Here is a 19,202-nt window from a genome sequence, read left to right on the forward strand (position 1 = left end):
CCCCACTCCCCCTCCATGTGTCCAGCACCTCTCTCGCTTCCCTCCAGATCCCCCTTCCCCATGCATCCAGCACCTCTTTTCCCTCTAGCTCCCGATTCCATAGTCCAGCTCTTCCACCTTATATTATCGGGTCGTCTGACAACGATTCACAGAGGCCTGAAAACAAAGATACTTCCTGTGAGCTGGAAGTATCAGAATGTGTGTATATGCATCCATCAAGTCCAGAGAGCGTAGCCAATCATTTCCCTGAATCATGGGACGAAGGGTGCCCAGGGAAACCATTCTGAACTTTTCTCGGACTAGAAATTTGTTCAGGGCCCTTAGGTCTAGGATGGGACACATCCCCCCTGTCTTTTTCTGCACAAGGTAGTACTTGGAATAGAATCCCTGCCCTTCTTCTCCAGGTGGAACGGGTTCAACCGCATGGGCCTTTAGAAGGGAGGAGAGTTCATCTGCAAGTACCTGCTTGTGATGAGAGCTGAATGAACGAGCTCTCAGTGGGCAATTTGGGGGTCTGTAATGCCAACTGAAAGTGTATCCGAGATGAACTATTTGAAGAACCCACCTCCCCCTGACCAGCAAGTCGGCCGGAAGAGACACTTACTGCGGCTATACTCTGCTGAATCCAGTCAAAAACTCATCCCTTGCTTTGAATGGGGAGCAGCAGGGGCCTTAGACGCACGTTGTTGATGAGAACGAGCACGCTGGGGATGAGCCTGAGCAGGTGGACGAGCCGAAGGAGTGCACCTATGCCTAGAGTAATAGTAGGGAGCACTCCATGACTTGCCAAAAAACCTCCTAGATAAGGAGGTGGATGCAGAAGGTGCCCAGTGGGAGAGAGGAGATAGTACCCGTGTGTTTCTTGATTTGGTCTGCGACCTCGTCAATCTTCTCTCTAAAAAGATTATCCCCCCCCCCCCCCCCCCCCAGCAAAGGGCATCCGCCAACCTCTGCTGAACAGAATGCTCCAAGTCAGAAACACGCAGCCATGAGAATCTGCGAATTGCTATACTTTGGGCAAAGATCCTGGATGACACATCAAAAGTGTCGTAAGTGCCCCTGGCCAAGAACTTTTGAAACGCCTTCTGCTGCTTGACCAACTGGCAAAAAGGCTCAGCCTGCTCCGGAGGGGTGGTATCGACCAAGTCAGACAGCTGTCTCACCAAGTTTCGCAAGTAAACACTCATGAAGAGCTGGTATGACTGAATATGGGAGATCAGCATTGAGGCCTGATACATTTTCCTCCCAAAAGAATCCAGGGTTCTAGCTTCTCTGCCTGGGGAAGCCAAGGCATAGTCCCTAGAACTCCCTAGAACTCCTAGCTCTTCTGAGAGCGGATTTCACCACCATGGAGTCGTGAGGCACCCAAGGCCTTACAAACCCAGGTTCACTTTGGATCCGATACTAGGTGTAAATCTTCTTGGGGACAACAGGGACCGACAGAGAACTGCCTTGAGTACCTCGTAAACAGGAGCCATCAGAGCCTCCTTAGGAGATATATAGTCCAGGACCTCGAGCATCTTGGCCCTGGGTTCATCTGCCACCTCCAAAGGAAATGGAATGGCATCAGCCATTTCCTTTACAAAAGTTGGGAAAGAAAGGCTCTCCAGCGCAGACTGTGTTCCATTCAAGTGGTGGGGAGAGCTCAGAGGGAATCCCATGACTCATCCGAGGAAAAGTATCTGGGATCCTCCTCCCATTCCCATGAGCGCTTCTCCTAAGTGTCGTACAAGATCTCCCTATGGGACTGCCTTGATGCCAAGAAACCATGTCCTTGAGAGCGGCGCCAAGCGACCGGCTCCCACCTCAACTCCGGAAAAGCTTCCTCCACCAACATCAACGAGGTACAGGCCTGGGTGGCAGTCTACACCAGGGCCGCACTGCAGGCTGAGGGCCAGACGGGGACGTAGTGGAAGGTATGGCAGGTGCAAAATACCGAAGCAGTCATGCTTACCGATGTTCCCAATGCTGGTGCAACATTCAACGTCGATGCCGACGCCTCAGACCTCGATACTGAAGTCGAGGAACCTGGCTCCAAAAATCTTTCTATGTTCAGCCTCTCAGGAAACCTGGGTCCTCTTCTTCATATGAAGACAGTGATTACAGTTAGCAGGGCTATGGTAGGGCCCAAGACACTGCAGACACCAAAGAATGGGTGTCCTTTCCCTGAGATGGTCCTTATAACGCTTAAAGCCACTTGGAGTCTTCGTAGACACGGACAGGAAGACTTCGCTGGCCAAATCAAACGACTCGATGGTGGATGAAAAAGGGGCGAAGGCATGAAAACAGGGATTACCCAAGCGAAGCCAGGGCCTAAAACCGGCCCTCATCAAAAACAAAGGAAACAAACACAGGCAAAAATCACTTAAAAAAAAAAAAAGGGTTTATTTTTTTATTTAAACAAAGAACAAACCTGAATAAAAATAAATGAAAAGAAAAGCCAAAGGCACTGAAAAAGACTCTGTACTATAATCTGAAAATGTAGATTTCCATCAAGGTTATTCAGCCATTAGTGAAATCTATCAAGCTCATATATACTCCCTTTCCAAATAAGATCTACATATCTACTATAATAAAACTCACCCTCAACGTTCTGAAGACAACGTTCTGAAGTCACTCAGTCACTCCCTGAAGGGTTCATGGATTCATGGTGGTGAAGCCACAACACTGACCATGTCTCTCTGCCCCGCCCTCGCATGACGGACCAATCAGAAAAAACACCCTCAACATTCTGAAACACAAAGGACCATCACAACACCGTTCCCAGGCAACACTAGGCAACGTAAGATGGACCAATCAGAGGAAACTACGTGACAATAAGGGAGGAGCATTCCCCAGCAGAATGGCTCATTATTTGTGCAGCATGGAGAGCACAGAACCACCACTTGAACGAGAGAAGAATATTCCTGCTGTAGGTATGTGCAAAAATAGACCGGGGGGGGGGGGGGGGGGGGGGGAGAGAGAGAAATTTTTAAATGCCTAATGCCAGTACTGAAGAGCGCCAGAGGGCCTATAGCACAGACTATATTTGGGATCGCTTGACATGGAGTCAGAGGAGCCGGAAAACAACGTGCCCGTCACCATCTGGGACGTGGGCGAACAGGACAAGTTGCGGCCCAGCTGGAAGGATTACCCGCGACCCAGCCAGCAGCAAACAGCGACCAAGGACAGCACAGCACATCCCCAAACCCCAAAGCAAAAAACAAAACAAAAAAAAGACACACATCAACAACCTGCACACACACCGCACCCTCACACACACAAAATAACTCTGTGACACATACACACAAAAAAAGCCACATGCTAGCGCCCGTTTCATTGGTTTCGGAAACGGGCCTTTTTTACTAGTCTTTTCCAAAAACATATGTGTTTCTGAAAAATGTTGTCTGAAACATACTTCTCAAAATGTTCAAAATGGGAAAATTAGGTTCTTACCTTGGTAATTTTCTTTCCTTTAGTCACAGCAGATGAATCCATTAACTGATGGGTTGTATCCACCTACCAGCAGGTGGAGATAGAGAACACTGAAAAACCACAGTGACCCTTGGACGGCTAGCCTCAACTGCCTTCAGTATTTTGAAATTTCCAAAGCAGAGTGAATCTAGGGGGCATGCGATGAAACTACAGTGTAGTAAATTTAAAACAAACAGGAGAAAATGTTTCTTCACCCAATGCGTTAATTAAACTCTGGAATTTGTTGCTGGAGAAAGTGGTGAAGGCGGTTAGCCTGGCAGAGTTTAAAAAGGAGTTAGACGGTTTCCTAAAGGACAAGTCCATAAACCGCTACTAAATGGACTTGGGAAAAAACCACAATTCCAGGAGCAACATGTATAGAATGTCTGTACGTTTGGGAAACTTGCCAGGTGCCCTTGGCCTGGATTGGCTGCTGTCGTGGATGCTGGGCTTGATGGACCCTTGGTCTTTTCCCAGTGTTGCATTACTTAAGTACTTAATCACAGGTAGAACAACATAAACTTTCCTCACCGCGAACAAACGCCCCAGAAGAGGAGCAATAATCACACAAAGGAGGGACGATCTCAACCTCTTGTAATAAAACAGCATGTAGAAATTCTGAAAACTGGTTTCCAACTTCTCCCGATGAGATATATATCTGCATGAAAGAACTGAACAAATAACAACAAAGTCAGCCAGGGAGGGATCATGGATTCGTCTGCTGTGACTAAAGGAAAGAAAATTACTAAGGTAAGAACCTAATTTTCCCTTCCTTGTCATCAGCAGCAGATGAATCCATTAACTGATGGGATGTACAAAAGCACTCCCTACTTAGGGTGGGAACATGCCACTCCGCGAGCAAGCACCTGCGCTCCAAAATGCGCGTCCTGCTTCCCTGCAACATCCAGCCTGTAATGCCGGACAAATGAGAGCTGAGAAGCCCAAGTAGCCACACTACAGATCTCTTGAAGAGAGAGTGCTCCCATTTCAGCCCACGAGGAGGAAATCACTCTCGTGGAATGTGCCCTAAATGCTTCAGGCAGAGACCACCCTGAAAGCAGGTGAAATGCTGAAACCACTTTAGGCAAGAAGAAGGGCACTGTACGTACCACTACTCCAGACTCCGAGAATTGTAGAAAAGGGTCCCGACAGGACAGCGCCTGCAGCTCAGACACGCGTCTAGCCGATGTCATGGCCACCAAAAAGACTGTCTTGAGAGTCACATCCTTCTCCGAAACTTGCATAAGCGGCTCGAAAGGCGAACGCTGGAGAGCCTTCAACACCAACCCCAGGTTCCAGGCCGGACAAGGCGACCGCTCTGGAGGGCGGAGCTGCAGCAGCCCTCCGAGAAATCGGGCAATGTCTGGATGAGCAGCAAGGGATAAGCCCAAGACTTTCCCTCGAAAGCATGCCAATGCTGCCACGAACCCGCAGGGAATTGTAAGCCAGACCTTTTTGTAAGCACTCCTACAAAAAGTCCAGCACCAGCGTGACTGTAGCCCGCGTGGGTGTGATCGCCTTTGAAACACACCACGCCTCAAACTTGCGCCAGATCAGAGCATAAGCTGCGGAGGTGGACCGCTTGCGGGCCTGCAAGAGAGTGGAAATGACCTTGTTAGAGTAGCCCTTGTCTCTCAATTGCGCCCTCTCAAGAGCCAGGCCATAAGACCAAATCGGCAGGGATCCTCCATAGACACCGGACCTTGAACCAACAGGTTCAGCAACAGAGGCAAATGAAATGGAGCCTCCATCATCATCCGACGGAGATCTGCATACCACGGACGCCTTGGCCAGTCCTGAGCGATAAAAATCACCAATCAACGGTGTAGTCGAATCCGAAGGAGAACTCGCCCTATCAAGGGCCAAGGAGGGAACACGTACAGGAGGCCCGAGGGCCAGGGTTGAGCCAGTGCATCCAACCCCGCCCAGTGAGGATCTCTCCTTCTGCTGAAAAAGTGAGGGACTTTGGCGATTGCACTCGACGCCATTAGATCCATTCCGGGTGTCCCCCATTTGGAACAAATCTGAAGAAAAACTTCTGCAAGTTCCCATTCCGCTTGGTCGATTTGATGCCTGCTGAGAAAATCGGCTTCCACGTTGCTCTGATCTGCTATGTGAGCTGCTGACAGAAGCTGCAGGTGGAGCTTGGCCCACTGGCAAATCTGAGCGGCCTCCGCGGCCAGGGCCCTGCACTGAGTGCCGCCCTGATGATTTATGTACGCCACCGCTGTCGTGTTGTCTGACAGGACCCGGACCGCAAGCCCCTTCAGAGTCTTTTGGAAAGCCATAAGAGCCTGGAATATCGCTCTCAGTTCCAAGCGATTGATGGACCATCCCCGCTTCTACGGTTGTCCACTGACCATGAGCATAGCTTCCCTGGCAATGCGCACCCCAGCCCAAAAGGCTGGCATCCGTTATCACCAGGCACCAAGAAGAAAGCGCATACTGAGCAGGGCCGCAGGGAACCACGTTAGTCTGCGATGATATTCCTGTGAAATCGGAGACCATTGTTGAAACAGGGCAATCTGCAGAGGCCTCATATGCGCTCTCGCCCATGGAACCACCTCCAAAGTGGCCATCATCGACCCCAGCAGCTGGACAAAGCCCCAAGCTCGCGGGTGAGGCATCCGCAGGAGCAGACGGACCTGATTTTGAAGCTTGCACCGCTTTTGGTCGGGGAGAAAGACAAACCCCGAGGCCGTGTCGAACCGGACCCCAAATATTCGAGAGACTGAGAGGGGGTCAGGTGACTTTTGGGTATATTGACCACCCAGCCTAGAGCCTGCAGGACTGTAACCACTCTGGCTGTGACAAGACAACTTTCGTCTGCCGAATCCGCTCTGATGAGCCAGTCGTCGAGATAAGGATGAACTCTGATACCCTCTCACCTGAGACAGGCAGCTACAACCACCAATACCTTGGAAAAGGTATGGGGAGCTGTGGATAGGCAGAAAGGCAAGGCCTGAAACTGGAGGTGTTGTCCCAACACCGCAAACCGGAGAAACCGCTGATGTGGGGGCCAAATAGGAATGTGCAAATACGCTTCTTTTAGGTCCAAAGATGTGAGAAACTCTCCTGGCTGTACGGCCGCAATGACGGAGCGCAGTGATTCCATGCTAAAGTGTCATACTCTTAGGGCCTCTTTCACTCTTCGTAAGTTGAGGATTGGTCTGAAAGACCTGCCTTTTCGAGGCACCACAAAATAAATGGAATAGCGACCGCAGCCGCGTTCGGCGGGAGGCACCAGGATCACCGCTCCGAGGTGCAGCAAGACTTGCAAGGTCTCCTCTACTGCTGCCCATTTGACGGCAGTGCCGCATCGGGACTCCACAAACACGTCTCTCACCAGGGCACCGAATTCCAATCGGTAACCTTCTCTGATCAGGTCCAGGACCCACTGATCTGAGGTAATCTTGGTCCACTCCTCGAGAAAGAGGGAAAGCCGTCCTTCTACTGCAGGAATAAGGAGTGCACCGGCGTCCCATCATTGTGGAGGACGCCCCTGAACTCCTGGCCGAGGCCCTGCCACTGCGGAACGTTTGTCAGAGCGAAAGGAGTTCCTCTGCACGGGCACGTTGAGAAAACCCAGCAGAGCGCCCCGGGCGATACCTGCGAGCTTCTCGGAAGCGAGGTCTGGAAGAGGAGGGAAACACAGGACCCTTGGAAGAAGGCCTCGGCCTATCCTCAGGTAACCGCTGGGGCTGAGAGTCCCCCAGGTCTTTAACAATCTTCTCCAATTCCTCTCCAAATAACAGAAGGCCCCAAAAGGGTAACCTCCCCAGCCTTTGCTTAGAGGCCTTGTCAGCCGCCCAATGCCGCAGCCAAAGAAGGCGGCAGGCAGAAACCGCCACAGACATCTGCTTAGCCAAAGCTCTGACCAGATCATAAAGGGCGTTAGCCAAAAAAGACAGGGCCGACTCCATCCGCAGGGCAACCTCAGAGAGGGACCCCTGCATCATCCGCGGGCTGTTCCACCGCCTGTTGTAACCAGGAAAGACAGGCCCAGGCTGCATAGGAACTGCAAATAGACGCCCTTAAGGCAAGGCCCAATATTTCAAAGGACTGCTTCAGCGCGGATTCAAGCCACCGGTCCTGCATGTCTTTCAAAGCGACCCCTCCCTCTACTGAGAGGGTGGTCTTTTTAGTCACCGCCGTGACCAATGCGTCCAACTTTAGGCATCCCAAAAGAGGTCAAGTGCTCCTCACTCAGAGGGTAAAGCTGACCCATAGCCCTGGCCACTTTCAAAGGCCCATCGGGGTCAAACCATTGAGCTGAAATAAGCTCCTGGATGGAGTCATGCACAGGAAAAGCCCGAGTAGGCTTCCTAGTGCTCGCCATCCTAAGATTAACAGAGGAGGCATCGCCCTCTGCAGGATCATCAATCGAGAGGGCCTGCAAGGCTTCAGTAATGAGAGCTGGCAGCTCATCGCGGTGGAAAATCCGAACCGCATTGGGATCATCCAAATCCAGTGGCAAACCGGCACCCTCATCTGGATCATCCATCCATGAGAGCCTGCCAGATCCCTCAGACTCCTCACAGCCTGACCATGAGAGGGGGGGGGGGGGGGGGGGAGACAAGGGAGATGTGCCACTTTCCAACGGGGAATTTACCCGTCTACGTTAAGCGTCCTTCCAACGCTCGGGGGGGGGGGGGGGGAGAAATAACATCTGTAGCCATCCCCGGGGCATCAACATCTGGAGGGGATCCAGAATGCAACACAGTGTCAGACACCTGCAGCAGAGCTCTTTTCAGCATGGTCATATGCATTAGTAGCACAAACTCAGGGGACAAAAACTCACCCTGACCCTCCGCCCCCAAATTAGGAGAAACGGAGGTTGGAGCTCCTCTAGCAGCCTCTAAATGAGGCATCCCCCTGCACTCAGCGAGGGTCGAGACATGCGGCGCTTCCAAAATGGTGCCTGCTGCCAGCTCCATTGTGCGGGAAGAGTCATCGCTTGACATGCTCGTACTAGCGTGAGCGTCTACGGAGCACGTTTTGCACAGCCCCACTGCTGACCTACATTTACCACAACGGGAGCGGCACTTAACTCCTTCAGCAGCCATCACTCGACTGGGCGGAAATATAGCAATAAAATGGCGGCTACGCACCAAACTTACCCCGCTCAGATCGCTGTCCGCGGGAACCTCCCCGGAGGAGCTGGGCACCACTCTCACCTCAGAAGACCGAGTCAACAAGCTCCGGTCAAGCTGCACTGAACCAGAATCACTGGAGAAATCCTCAGAAATAGCAACGCTGTACAAGCGTGCACTTTTTTTTTTTTTTTTTTTACATTGTGAGGAAAGTTGGAGGCAGGCAGCAACAGAGGGACTCCGGGAGGAGGGGGGAATGGGTAAGGCAGGGAAAGGGCGAACCTATTGCCTTTAAAGTGGGCACCACCACCATAACACCCCTGCTCAACTGGCAAAGCACAGGAGCCACCCCAGGCAGAAATCCAGGAGCTGATCAAACTATGTCCACACCTGCTGGGAGATAGAGAAATACTGAAGGCAGATGGGGCTAGCCGTCCAAGGGTCACTGTGGTTTTTCAGTGTTCTCTATCTCCACCTGCTGGTAGGCGGATACAACCCATCAGTTAATGGATTCATCTGCTGCTGATAAGGAAATACATTTACCTAGGAAGGGACCATTGTAGCAGCCATAGCTGTGCCTTTAACTTGTTGGTAATACTTCACATTAAATGCAAAACAATTTTTAGTCAAGGATATTGTTGCCAACTCAATTCAGTTGGTATCCTGAGCAGAAAATCCCTAACAATGATGGTTTCTTTCAAGTCCCTAACAATGATGGTTTCTTTCAAGTCGCTTCACTGGCTCCCTATCTGATTTCGCATCCTTTTCAAGCTTCTTCTACTAACCTATAAATGTACTCATTCTGCTGCTCCCCAGTATCTCTCCACACTCGTCCTTCCCTACACCCCTTCCCGTGCACTCCGCTCCATGGATAAATCCTTCTTATCTGTTCCCTTCTCCACTACTGCCAACTCTAGACTTCACGCCTTCTGTCTCGCTGCACCCTACGCCTGGAATAAACTTCCTGAGCCCCTATGTCTTGCCCCATCCTTGGCCACCTTTAAATCTAGCCTGAAAGCCCACCTCTTTAACATTGCTTTTGACTCGTAACCACTCGCCTCCACCTACACCCTTCTCTCCTCCTTCCTGTACACATTAATTGATTTGATTTGCTTACTTTATTTCTTGTCTATTAGATTGTAAGCTCTTTAAGCAGGGACTGTCTTTCTTCTATGTTTGTGCAGCGCTGCGTACGCCTTGTAGTGCTATAGAAATGCTAAATAGTAGTAGTAGTTTCTCTAATAATCTCAATGGCCTCAGTCTAAGGAATATTAGTATAGAGACTTTCCACATCTAATGTGACTAAAATCATATCTGTAGTACATACCATGGTATCCAAAATATTAATGTTACAAACATATGAAGGAATTTTACTAGCAAAAGGACATAAGAATTTATCAGTAAAAATGGATAAAATTCCAAGAGAGATCTACAGGCAGACACTATGGATCTTCTAGGGTGTGAGGTAAGGGATTTATTTATTTTTGGGAGTATATAAATAGTTCGAAGAACTGGTTCTTCAACTATCAAAAAATCAGCCTTCTCAATAAGATGTTGGCCCTGTCTTCCCAAATCAACAAGTATTTGATTTGTTGTTTAAGGGAAGTTGTGGGGTCATTTTGAAGAATTTTGTAATACATTTTACAGTAAGGGTGAAAGGAAATCCCCTGATACTGTAGAGGCCCAAGAATGTGAAACGGTCTGTATGAGTCGGTTCCTGAAGACTTTGTTATGGCAAAACACAGCAACATATAGAGCTCAGACATACATCATGGCATTAATCTGTATGGAATAGTTTGCCATTAACAACCTTGCAGCATGACTGATACGACACTGGAGCAATTGATCCATTGAACAAGAAGTAATTTTTTGCAAGTCCCAAGGAAAAATTGGGGATAATGTGAATTCAAGGAGATTTGCTTAAAGATCCAACAGTAGCGGAGGACTGAATGATAGCTGAATCCTGTTATGTTAAAGAATAGTATTTTCTTGTTTGAGAATAATTTGGACAGGCAACAAAGCAACTGTAGTATTAGTTGAATTCATAAGTAGGTAGTGTATGGGATAATATATAGTTACTAGTCAAAAAAGGCCCATTTCTGACAAATGAAACGGGCGCTAGCAAGGTTTTCCTCGGAGTGTGTATGTTTGAGAGAGTGTATGTGAGAGTGACTGTGTGTGAGAGAGAATGTGCAAGTGTGTGTGTGAGAGAGAGAGAGAGAGAGAATCTGGGTGCGAGTGTGTGTGTGTGAGAATGAGAGTGTGTTTCACACAGATACAGTGTGTGCGAGAGACACAAATTCTCTGTGAGACAGTGTGTGAGAGACAGTGTGTGAGAGTGAGAGAAAGACATTGACTGTGTGAGAGAGAGTGTGTGAGAGACAGATTGTGTGTGTGACAGAGATACCTCCCCCCCCCCCCCCCCCCCCGGTGTCTGAGCGTTACTGTGCAGGACGCTGGCTGTGCTTCAAGGAACTGACCAATCCTATTTAATATAATGCACCTCCAACATTCTGAAGCTGAGAAACCTCGTGTGGTTGGCCACTTCTGCTTGTGACGAACCCAGAAGTACGTGATGTCAATTCAGGAGATGGATACAGAGAGCAGGAATGCCTCAGCCATGCAGTCAGCTTCAGAATGTTAGAGATGCGTTTCATTATATAGGATTATAGCAGAAAGTAAATGGTAATACTAAACCTTTATTTATAACCCAATATATCTTTAAAAGTCTAAGCGGGGAACAAATCACAGTCAAAATATTAAAAAAGCAAAAATTGTTTACACAACTACACAAAAGCTCTACAATTCAATCATACAGCAGATTAAAATGTACACGGTATTAAAATAATTTATACATCAGAGGAACCAAAAGCCTGAATGAGTTTTCAATGCTTTTTTTAAACTGGTCCATATTTTGTATTGAGCAAAGTTCAATGGGCAAAGCATTCCATAATTTCGGACCACTGATGTAGAAAATATATGATCTGCATTCTTCTAAATAAACCTGATGAAATGAAGGTACATCAAGTAGCTGTTTCTGAGATGACCTCAGAGAGCGAGTAGGTTGATAACATCTTAGAGTGGCACTAAGAGTTGGTGACATATTGCCATTCAATATTTTGAAAACTAGAAATAAAATTTTAAATTCTATGCAAAATTTTACAGGGAGACAATGCAGTGATTTCAAAATTGGAGTAACATGATCATAACAAGAACTTCCTTTAATCACTCGGGCTATAGCGTTCTGAACTACTTATAGCGTCTTCAGCAGGTTACTGGTAATCCCCATTAGCAAACCATTACAGTAATCTAACAGTGGACAAACTACAGACTGAACAATTTTACAAAAGCTTTTAATAAAACAATGTTAAATTGTAATTAATGAAATTTATTTTGTAGGTGGTTTTATATAGGCAGTTAAGTATCACCACTTTACTTTAGATTGTAAACTCTTAATTTTTTGGATTGATCACCTATTTGATATATGAGAAACCAAGAGGGGGAGGGGAAGGAGGAGCAGGAATACAGAATCCTCCTACAGATTAATATTTCTCATGGCCCATCCAAGAGTCATCTAGAGTTGCTCAAATACTAAGCCAGTCGAGACTATGCCATGCCTGAGGGTGGATATGTAAGCTTTCATGAACTTTTATTTCTCTATCAGAGGGAAACGGAGATAAAGAGCCCAGCATGCTTTACTTATGTATTTTTAACCAAAGTGGCAATAAAAAGGCTGATGATCCCATCAAAACAGAAGCACTTATGTCTTACTCTACATACACTGCACAGGCCACAGCTCAATCTAGGGAACCTCTACAGCTTTGCCTTTGGGATGGGTGGTAAGCCTCCACAGAATGTACTCGCCTGGCACCTACTTGCCTGCCTGCTGCCAAGACAGGTCAATAGACCAACTAACATGTTGAATTGTCATGATGTAGCTGCAGCGTGTCACCTCCTTTTACTTTGAGACATAATGGAAGCAAATGGAGGGAACCAAAAAGAAGTTGAAAGGAGAAATGTGCCAGAAAGACACAGGCAAAAACTGAAAAGTCTATTGCAAAGTTCACAAATAGTCCACAAAGTAAATTTCAAAATTCACAAGCAGTAGTCCACAAATTGTGAAGGGATAAACCAAATGGCCCTAGACGGGCCGTGTTTCAGCTTAAAGTCTTCTTAAGGGATCGCTAAAGGTAAATCAAAATACTTGATCAAAATGCTTCGCAGCTCTGTGGATAAACGTGAACTAAATTAGTCTGGAAACTCCAAGCAAGAAAGAAAATGCCTACACAGCATCACAAGCCATCTGTTAGGCTTCAGTCAAGTGGAGGGAAAACATCTAACTCACTAGCTGGTGCCTACTTGCTTGCAGGCAAGTCCAAATGCACTGACATGCTGAAGTACCATGTCTTATCTGCAGTGTCGCCACCCTTTTTCCCCACAGATATACTCGAAACAATTGGAGAGGAAGAAGGTAGGCAGGTGGGGGAGTGATCACTTCAGACCCCAGATACAGTACCATAGCAGACCAGGAGGTAGTCTGGGAAGGGGATGCACTGAAGGCTTTTTTTTTCTTGTTTGCTCTTCCTCTTCCAAAAACTGCAACCACAAGCTCAACAAGGATTGGAGGGTGGGGGGGCCAGAAGAGGCCCGAAACCATCAGATTTAGCATCCCTGGGCTCTGTGCACTGGCTTCTGCCAATCCTATACCCTCCCCCTTCCTTGGAAACAGATTAGCTGGAATCAGCCCCAAAGGACTGCTGCATGCAGCCCTGCCCAGATTCCCTGTGTGCTCTACTAGGAATTCAGACCTAGAGCCTTCTCGGAAGCTGCCTACTCATAGTTGCTGTACCAGGACACGTGACTGCACCACCTGCTAGAACCAAAGCAATACTAGTAAAATGAAGACACTACCAGCCGCCCCCACCCCCCCCATAAGGGAAGTGTAGTCAGCTCCAAACTGTTTCTCTGGCTCCATTTGCTGGCAGGGAGACATAGCCCACTCAACTGAACTAGTCTGGCATGGACAATGAGAATTATGCTATTTTTGATATTTAGCAAACAACTTATCAGCAAATTCTACAAACATGGACATTGGGTAAACTTATTACTGTTTTTTTTTTTTTTTAACTCCAAACAGAAGAGATACAGCCATCCAAGTGGTTGTAATAACAAAATCAGTAAATCTATTAAAAAAAAATTAAAAGACAGACTCACCACTAACAATTTCAGATTTCATTGGAGGAAGACCTTTTTGCCTGCGCTCTCTCTCTTTCTCTCGTTCACGGCGTTCATGCGACCTTGACCTTGGCGAGTGCCGGCGCCTGTCACGTGATCGTGAACGAGAGCGTCTGTGACGTGACCTTCGAGACCTGGAACCAGATCTAGATCTTCTTCTTTTTGGTGATCTATATATTTAAGAAAAAATTCAGAGTCCAGGTTACAACTCATCAGCAAACTCCTTTAGCTTCTGATTTTTGCCAGGTTCCAACACTGTTCTAGTGCTCAATTCATGGACACTCTGAAAACTATCTTGGGAAAAATTAAAGTGCAACCAAACACACAGGTCATACAAGACAGAAAACGAGATAACCTTTATTGTGAAGCGTACTTTAACCCATGAATTCTCATGCCATACTTGTTCTCACTCTCTACATGCAGAGCTGACAAAGGATCATTCAGTGAAAGGCCTTTGAAAATCAGAGGAAAATTACAGTTGTACGTAGATCTATAGGCTACCCATGAAGAAAAGACAGAACAAATGACTGAAAAGTTGTGGTATGAGGTAAAAAAAAAGAGCTGTGAACAATGACATATAATTATAAAGCAAATCATTAAAAAAAAAAAAGTTAGCTAAATTTAACTTGGGGAGGTAATCTACAATTCTGAAAAGCTTATTTTATGTAGAAACTAGTAAAAAAGGCCCGTTTCTGATGCAAATGAAACGGGGGCTAGCAATGTTTTCTTTTGTGTGCATGTGGGAGTGTGTGTGTCCCTGCCTTCTGGCCTCTCTCCCCTCTCCCCTCTGAGTCCTTCACTGTTACAGAGCCAGCGATTTGATTTCGTGCTCTGCTTTTTTCCTTCACTGACTGTGTTACAGAGAGGGCGGGGCAGACACTCATAGGGAAACTGGATATCTCGCCCCCTTCACACTTCCGGCTGGAGGCTTCATAGAACGTTGGTGTTGCTTTAGATAAGGGCTGCATTTCAATTAAAATTTTAATTGCACGATTAAAGGTATGTTATTTATTCATTATTTTCCCCACTGCAGCTCTTGTGACTGTGGGCAAGCCACAACTCTCCAGTGCTCAGAGTCACAAGGAGCATACCTTTAATCATATGGTTAATCGTGATTATAAATTTTAATAAAAAAGCAGCAGTAAATAAAGAATAAAAATAAGTACAAAATTTAAACTGATAAAGAATCTAAAAATTCATGCAGAATAGCTATAAGCAGCCTTACAGTTTTCACAGCCTACTTAAGAAATGCAGCCCTAGTAGAAATGGTATTGTTTGGGTATAGTTGAAAGGCGCAGTTAAAATTTTTAAAAGCTTTATATATATATATATATATATATATATATACATACACACACACACACATATATATATATATATATTTTTTTTTTTAATGGGAGACTGTTCCCTGAACATCAGTCTGCCAGCATTCAGCAGGCACATCTGGTACTATCCCTGTGACATCAGAGGCTTTCCTGGAGTCTTATTAAAGACCATCTACACAGGGGCTGAATTTGGGAGACTGACATGGTCAGTGTACCGGTACAGGTGTGTGGCCTGGAACATCACCCAGTCTGCAGTTCAGAAGGCAATCCTACGACTTAACCCTGCAATGTCACTGGAGCCTTTCCTAGAGGCTTATTAAGAATCATTTCTGCTGTGGTGTGTGGCCACAGGCAGTTGCCCTAAGGATCGTAGTGCCCATGGGCGCGCCCCTCTGGAGCACAGCCAGAGCATTTGGAAGAATTTTGAAATTGAAGCGTAAAATCTGTTAAAGATCTTATGGATAGGCATATAGTAGGGCTTCCCAAACTGAGTCGAAACCCCAAATGGGGTCACGACCTACGCAGGCACTCCTCCACAGGCATATCATTAGTCTGCACCTCCAGAGGGTCACAAAATTATATTTAGCCACAATTATGAGGTCCAAACTACAAAAAGCTTGGGACGCACTGGCATATAGTATCTGGACTTAATTGTGGCACTTCCTCCTCATATGTCTCCAAAATGTGCAACTATTAGCTCCTCTAAAAGTACTCCCCTTTTTATAGCTTCATTAATTGATTCCACAAATTATTTTGCTTATCTCATTATTACCTCTACAGAATTTACTAGGATCCTCAGTTACCTCTGCATCCAATTCTTATGCCATTTTACTTAAGATGATGAGTTTAGCTTCCTGTTCCTAAGCGATCCCACATGCTTATCCCATGCCTTCTTAAATTCTGGACTCGACTCCGCAACCTCCACCGGGAGGCCATTCCACGCCTAAAAAAACCCTTTCTGTGAAATAGTACTTCCTTAGATTACTCCTAATCCTATTCCCTCTTAACTTCATTATATGCCCCCTCATTCCAGAGCTCTCCTTCATTTGAAAAAGGTTCTCTTCCTGTACATAAATGCCCTTGAGATATTTAAACGTCTCTATCATGTCTCCTCTCTCCCTCCTCTCTTCCAGCGTATACATGTTGAGGTTCTCAAGTCTTTTCCCTATAATTTTTGCATTCAAGACCGCTTACTAATTTTGTAACCGCCCTCTGGACCGACTCCATCCTGTTTATATCTTTCCGTAGGTGCGGTCTCCAGAACTGCACGCAGTACTCCAAATGGGGCCTCACTAGAGACTTATACAACAGCGCTATCACCTCCTTTTTCCTGCTGGTCATGCCTCTCTTTATGCACCCAAGAATCCTTCTGGCTTTAAACGTTGCTTTTTCTACCTGTTTGGAAGCTTTAAGGTCATCAGACACAATCACTCCCAAGTCCCGCTCTTCCTTCGCGCACTGAAAAGCACTTCGCCCCCTATACAGTACCGTTCCCTTGGATTCTTGCAACCCAAATGCATGGCCCTGCATTTTTGGGGATTAAACCTTAGTTGCCAAATATTAGTCCATTCCTCCAGCTTCGCTAGGTCCTTCCTCATGTCATTCACACCTTCCAGGGTGTCCACCCTGTTTCAGAGTTTAGTATCATCTGCAAAGAGACAAACCTTACCAGACAGCCCTTCTACAATATCGTTCACAAAGACGTTAAAAAGAGCCGGCTCTAGGAACCGATCCCTGTGGTACTCCACTGATGACATCCTTTTCTTCAGAGCAAGCTCCATTTACCACTACCCTCTGTCTCCTACCATTCAACCAATTTTTAGCCCAATCAGTTACTCTAGGTCCCATACCAAGGGCACTCCCACATCCAACTGTTTGGTCACCCAGTCGAAGAAGACAGTCAGATTCGTCTGACACGACCTGCCACTAGTGAAGCCATGCTGCCTCGGGTCCCGCATTCAATGTGGCTCAAGGAATCTCACAATCCTCCTCTTTAGAAGCGTTTCCATTAGCTTACTCACCACCGAGGTCAGACTGACAGGTCTGTAATTCCCAACCTCCTCCTTACTTCCACTCTTATGCAAAGGAACCACATCCGTCCTTCTCCAGTCCACTGGGATCACTCCAGTTTGTAAGGAAGCATTGAAGAGGTCCGTCAGCGGAGCCGACAGAACTTCTCCGAGTTCCTTAAGCATCCTCGGGTGTATCCCATCTGGACCCATTGCTCTGTCTACTTTTAGTTTGGCAAGCTCCTCACGAACACAGTCCTCCGTAAACAGGTCTTGGTCTACCATACATCCATCCCCTTTAGCCTTTGTTTCCTGCAGCCCTACCACCACCCCCCCCGGTCTTTCACACAGAGCTAAAATAATTGTTAAGCAGTTCAGCTTTATCCTTGTCTTCCACATATTTCTCTCCCTCAGCTTTGAGCCTCACAATGCTATTATGGCACTTCTTCTTGTCACTTACATATCTGAAAAAAGTCTTATCCTCCCAATTTTACAGTATTATTTATTGCATTTGTATCCCACATTTTCCCACCTATTTGCAGGCTCAATGTGGCTTACATAGTACCGTGCTGGCGAACGCCAGTTCCGGTATAACAAATACATAGTGATATCATGGTAAAGATCATGTGTGACAGACACATTATGGAATAGGAAAGGAGAAGAGTTATGTTATGTCCATTTCGAGTGCTATATTCTTTGTGTTGCAGGGTTTAGGCATTTAAGTTGGATCATTCGGGTATGCCTTTCTGAACAGGTAACTTTTCAGTGACTTCCGGAAGTTTAATAGGTCTTGCGTTGTTTTCACGGCGTTTGGTAGAGCGTTCCATAGTTGCATGCTTATATAGGAGAAGCTGGATGCATAGGTTGATTTGTATTTGAGACCTTTGCAACTTGGGTGGTGGAGATTTAGGTATGTGCGTTTTGATCTCGTGTTTCTGGTTGGTAAGTCAATGAGGTCTGTCATGTAACCTGGGGAATCACCATAGATGATTCTATGAACCAAAGTGCAAATTTTGAACGCAATACATTCTTTGATTGGGAGCCAATGCAGTTTTTCTCGTAGGGATGTGGCGCTTTCGAATCTCGTTTTTCCGAATATAAGCCTGGCTGCGGTGTTTTGAGCTGTTTGGAGTTTCTTTATGATTAGTTCTTTGCATCCCATGTAGATTCCATTACAGTAGTCTAGGTGGCTTAGTACCATTGATTGTACCAAGTTGTGGAATATTTCCCTCGGGAAGAAAGGTTTTATTCTTTTGAGTTTCCACATTGAGTGGAACATTTTCTTTGTTGTAGATTTCACTTGGCTTTCTAACGTGAGGTTTTGATCGATTATAACTCCGAGAATTTTCAGGCTGTCTAAAACAGGAAGGGTGTAGTCTGGGATGTTTATATAGGTGGGTTTGTTCATGCTGCATTGGGATAGAATGAGACAGTGTGTTAAGTTTTAGTTGGAATGCATCTGCCCATGAGTTCATGATTTTCAGGCTCAGTTTGATTTCATTGGTGATTTCTGTTAGATTATATTTGTAACGGATGTATATCGTGACATTGTCTGCGTAGATGTAGGGGTTAGGGCCTTGGTTGGCTAGGGATTTGGCTAGGGCGGATAGTGCTGATCCTTGGGGTACTCCACAGTCTGATTTCCATGGTGATGATATGTTCGAGTGTGATTTCACTTGATATGTTCTAGTGGTTAAGAAACCCTTAATCCAGCTTAGTACAATTCCGCCAATCCTGAAGTATTCTAGGATGTATAGTAATATTTTGTGGTTTACCATGTCGAACACACTAGACATGTCGAATTGTAGGCGAAGTATGCTTTTGCCTTTTGCAATTTCTTGTTTGAATTTGATTAGGAGAGTTACTAGCACTGTTTCGGTGCTGTGGTTGGAGCAAAATCCTGATTGTGATTTGTGTAGTATCAAGAATTTGTTTAAGTAATCAGTGAGTTGTTTGGTTCTGTCAGTTTGACTACCAGTGGGATAGATGCAACTGGGCGGTAGCTGGTGATTTCATTCATTTTTTTTCTTTGCATCTTTTGGTATCGGGGTGAGTAGGATGTTGCCATTTTCCATGGGAAAGAGTCC

The 19,202-nt window shown here is 46.3% G+C and overlaps 1 protein-coding gene across 5 annotated transcripts in view; it reads right to left on the bottom strand.

The window, feature by feature from the left end:
* SCAF4 (SR-related CTD associated factor 4) overlaps nt 1-19,202 on the bottom strand; it is a 314,126-nt gene that overhangs the window by 136,197 nt on the left and 158,727 nt on the right. For all 5 annotated transcript variants that reach the window (XM_030202137.1, XM_030202136.1, XM_030202135.1 and 2 more), the window contains one exon: nt 13,761-13,951. In XM_030202137.1, the coding sequence (XP_030057997.1) occupies nt 13,761-13,951 (191 nt within the window). The remainder of the gene's footprint in view (nt 1-13,760; nt 13,952-19,202) is intronic.

The sequence above is a fragment of the Microcaecilia unicolor genome, chromosome 4 (genome assembly GCF_901765095.1).
Source record: "Microcaecilia unicolor chromosome 4, aMicUni1.1, whole genome shotgun sequence".
NCBI lineage: Eukaryota > Metazoa > Chordata > Amphibia > Gymnophiona > Siphonopidae > Microcaecilia > Microcaecilia unicolor.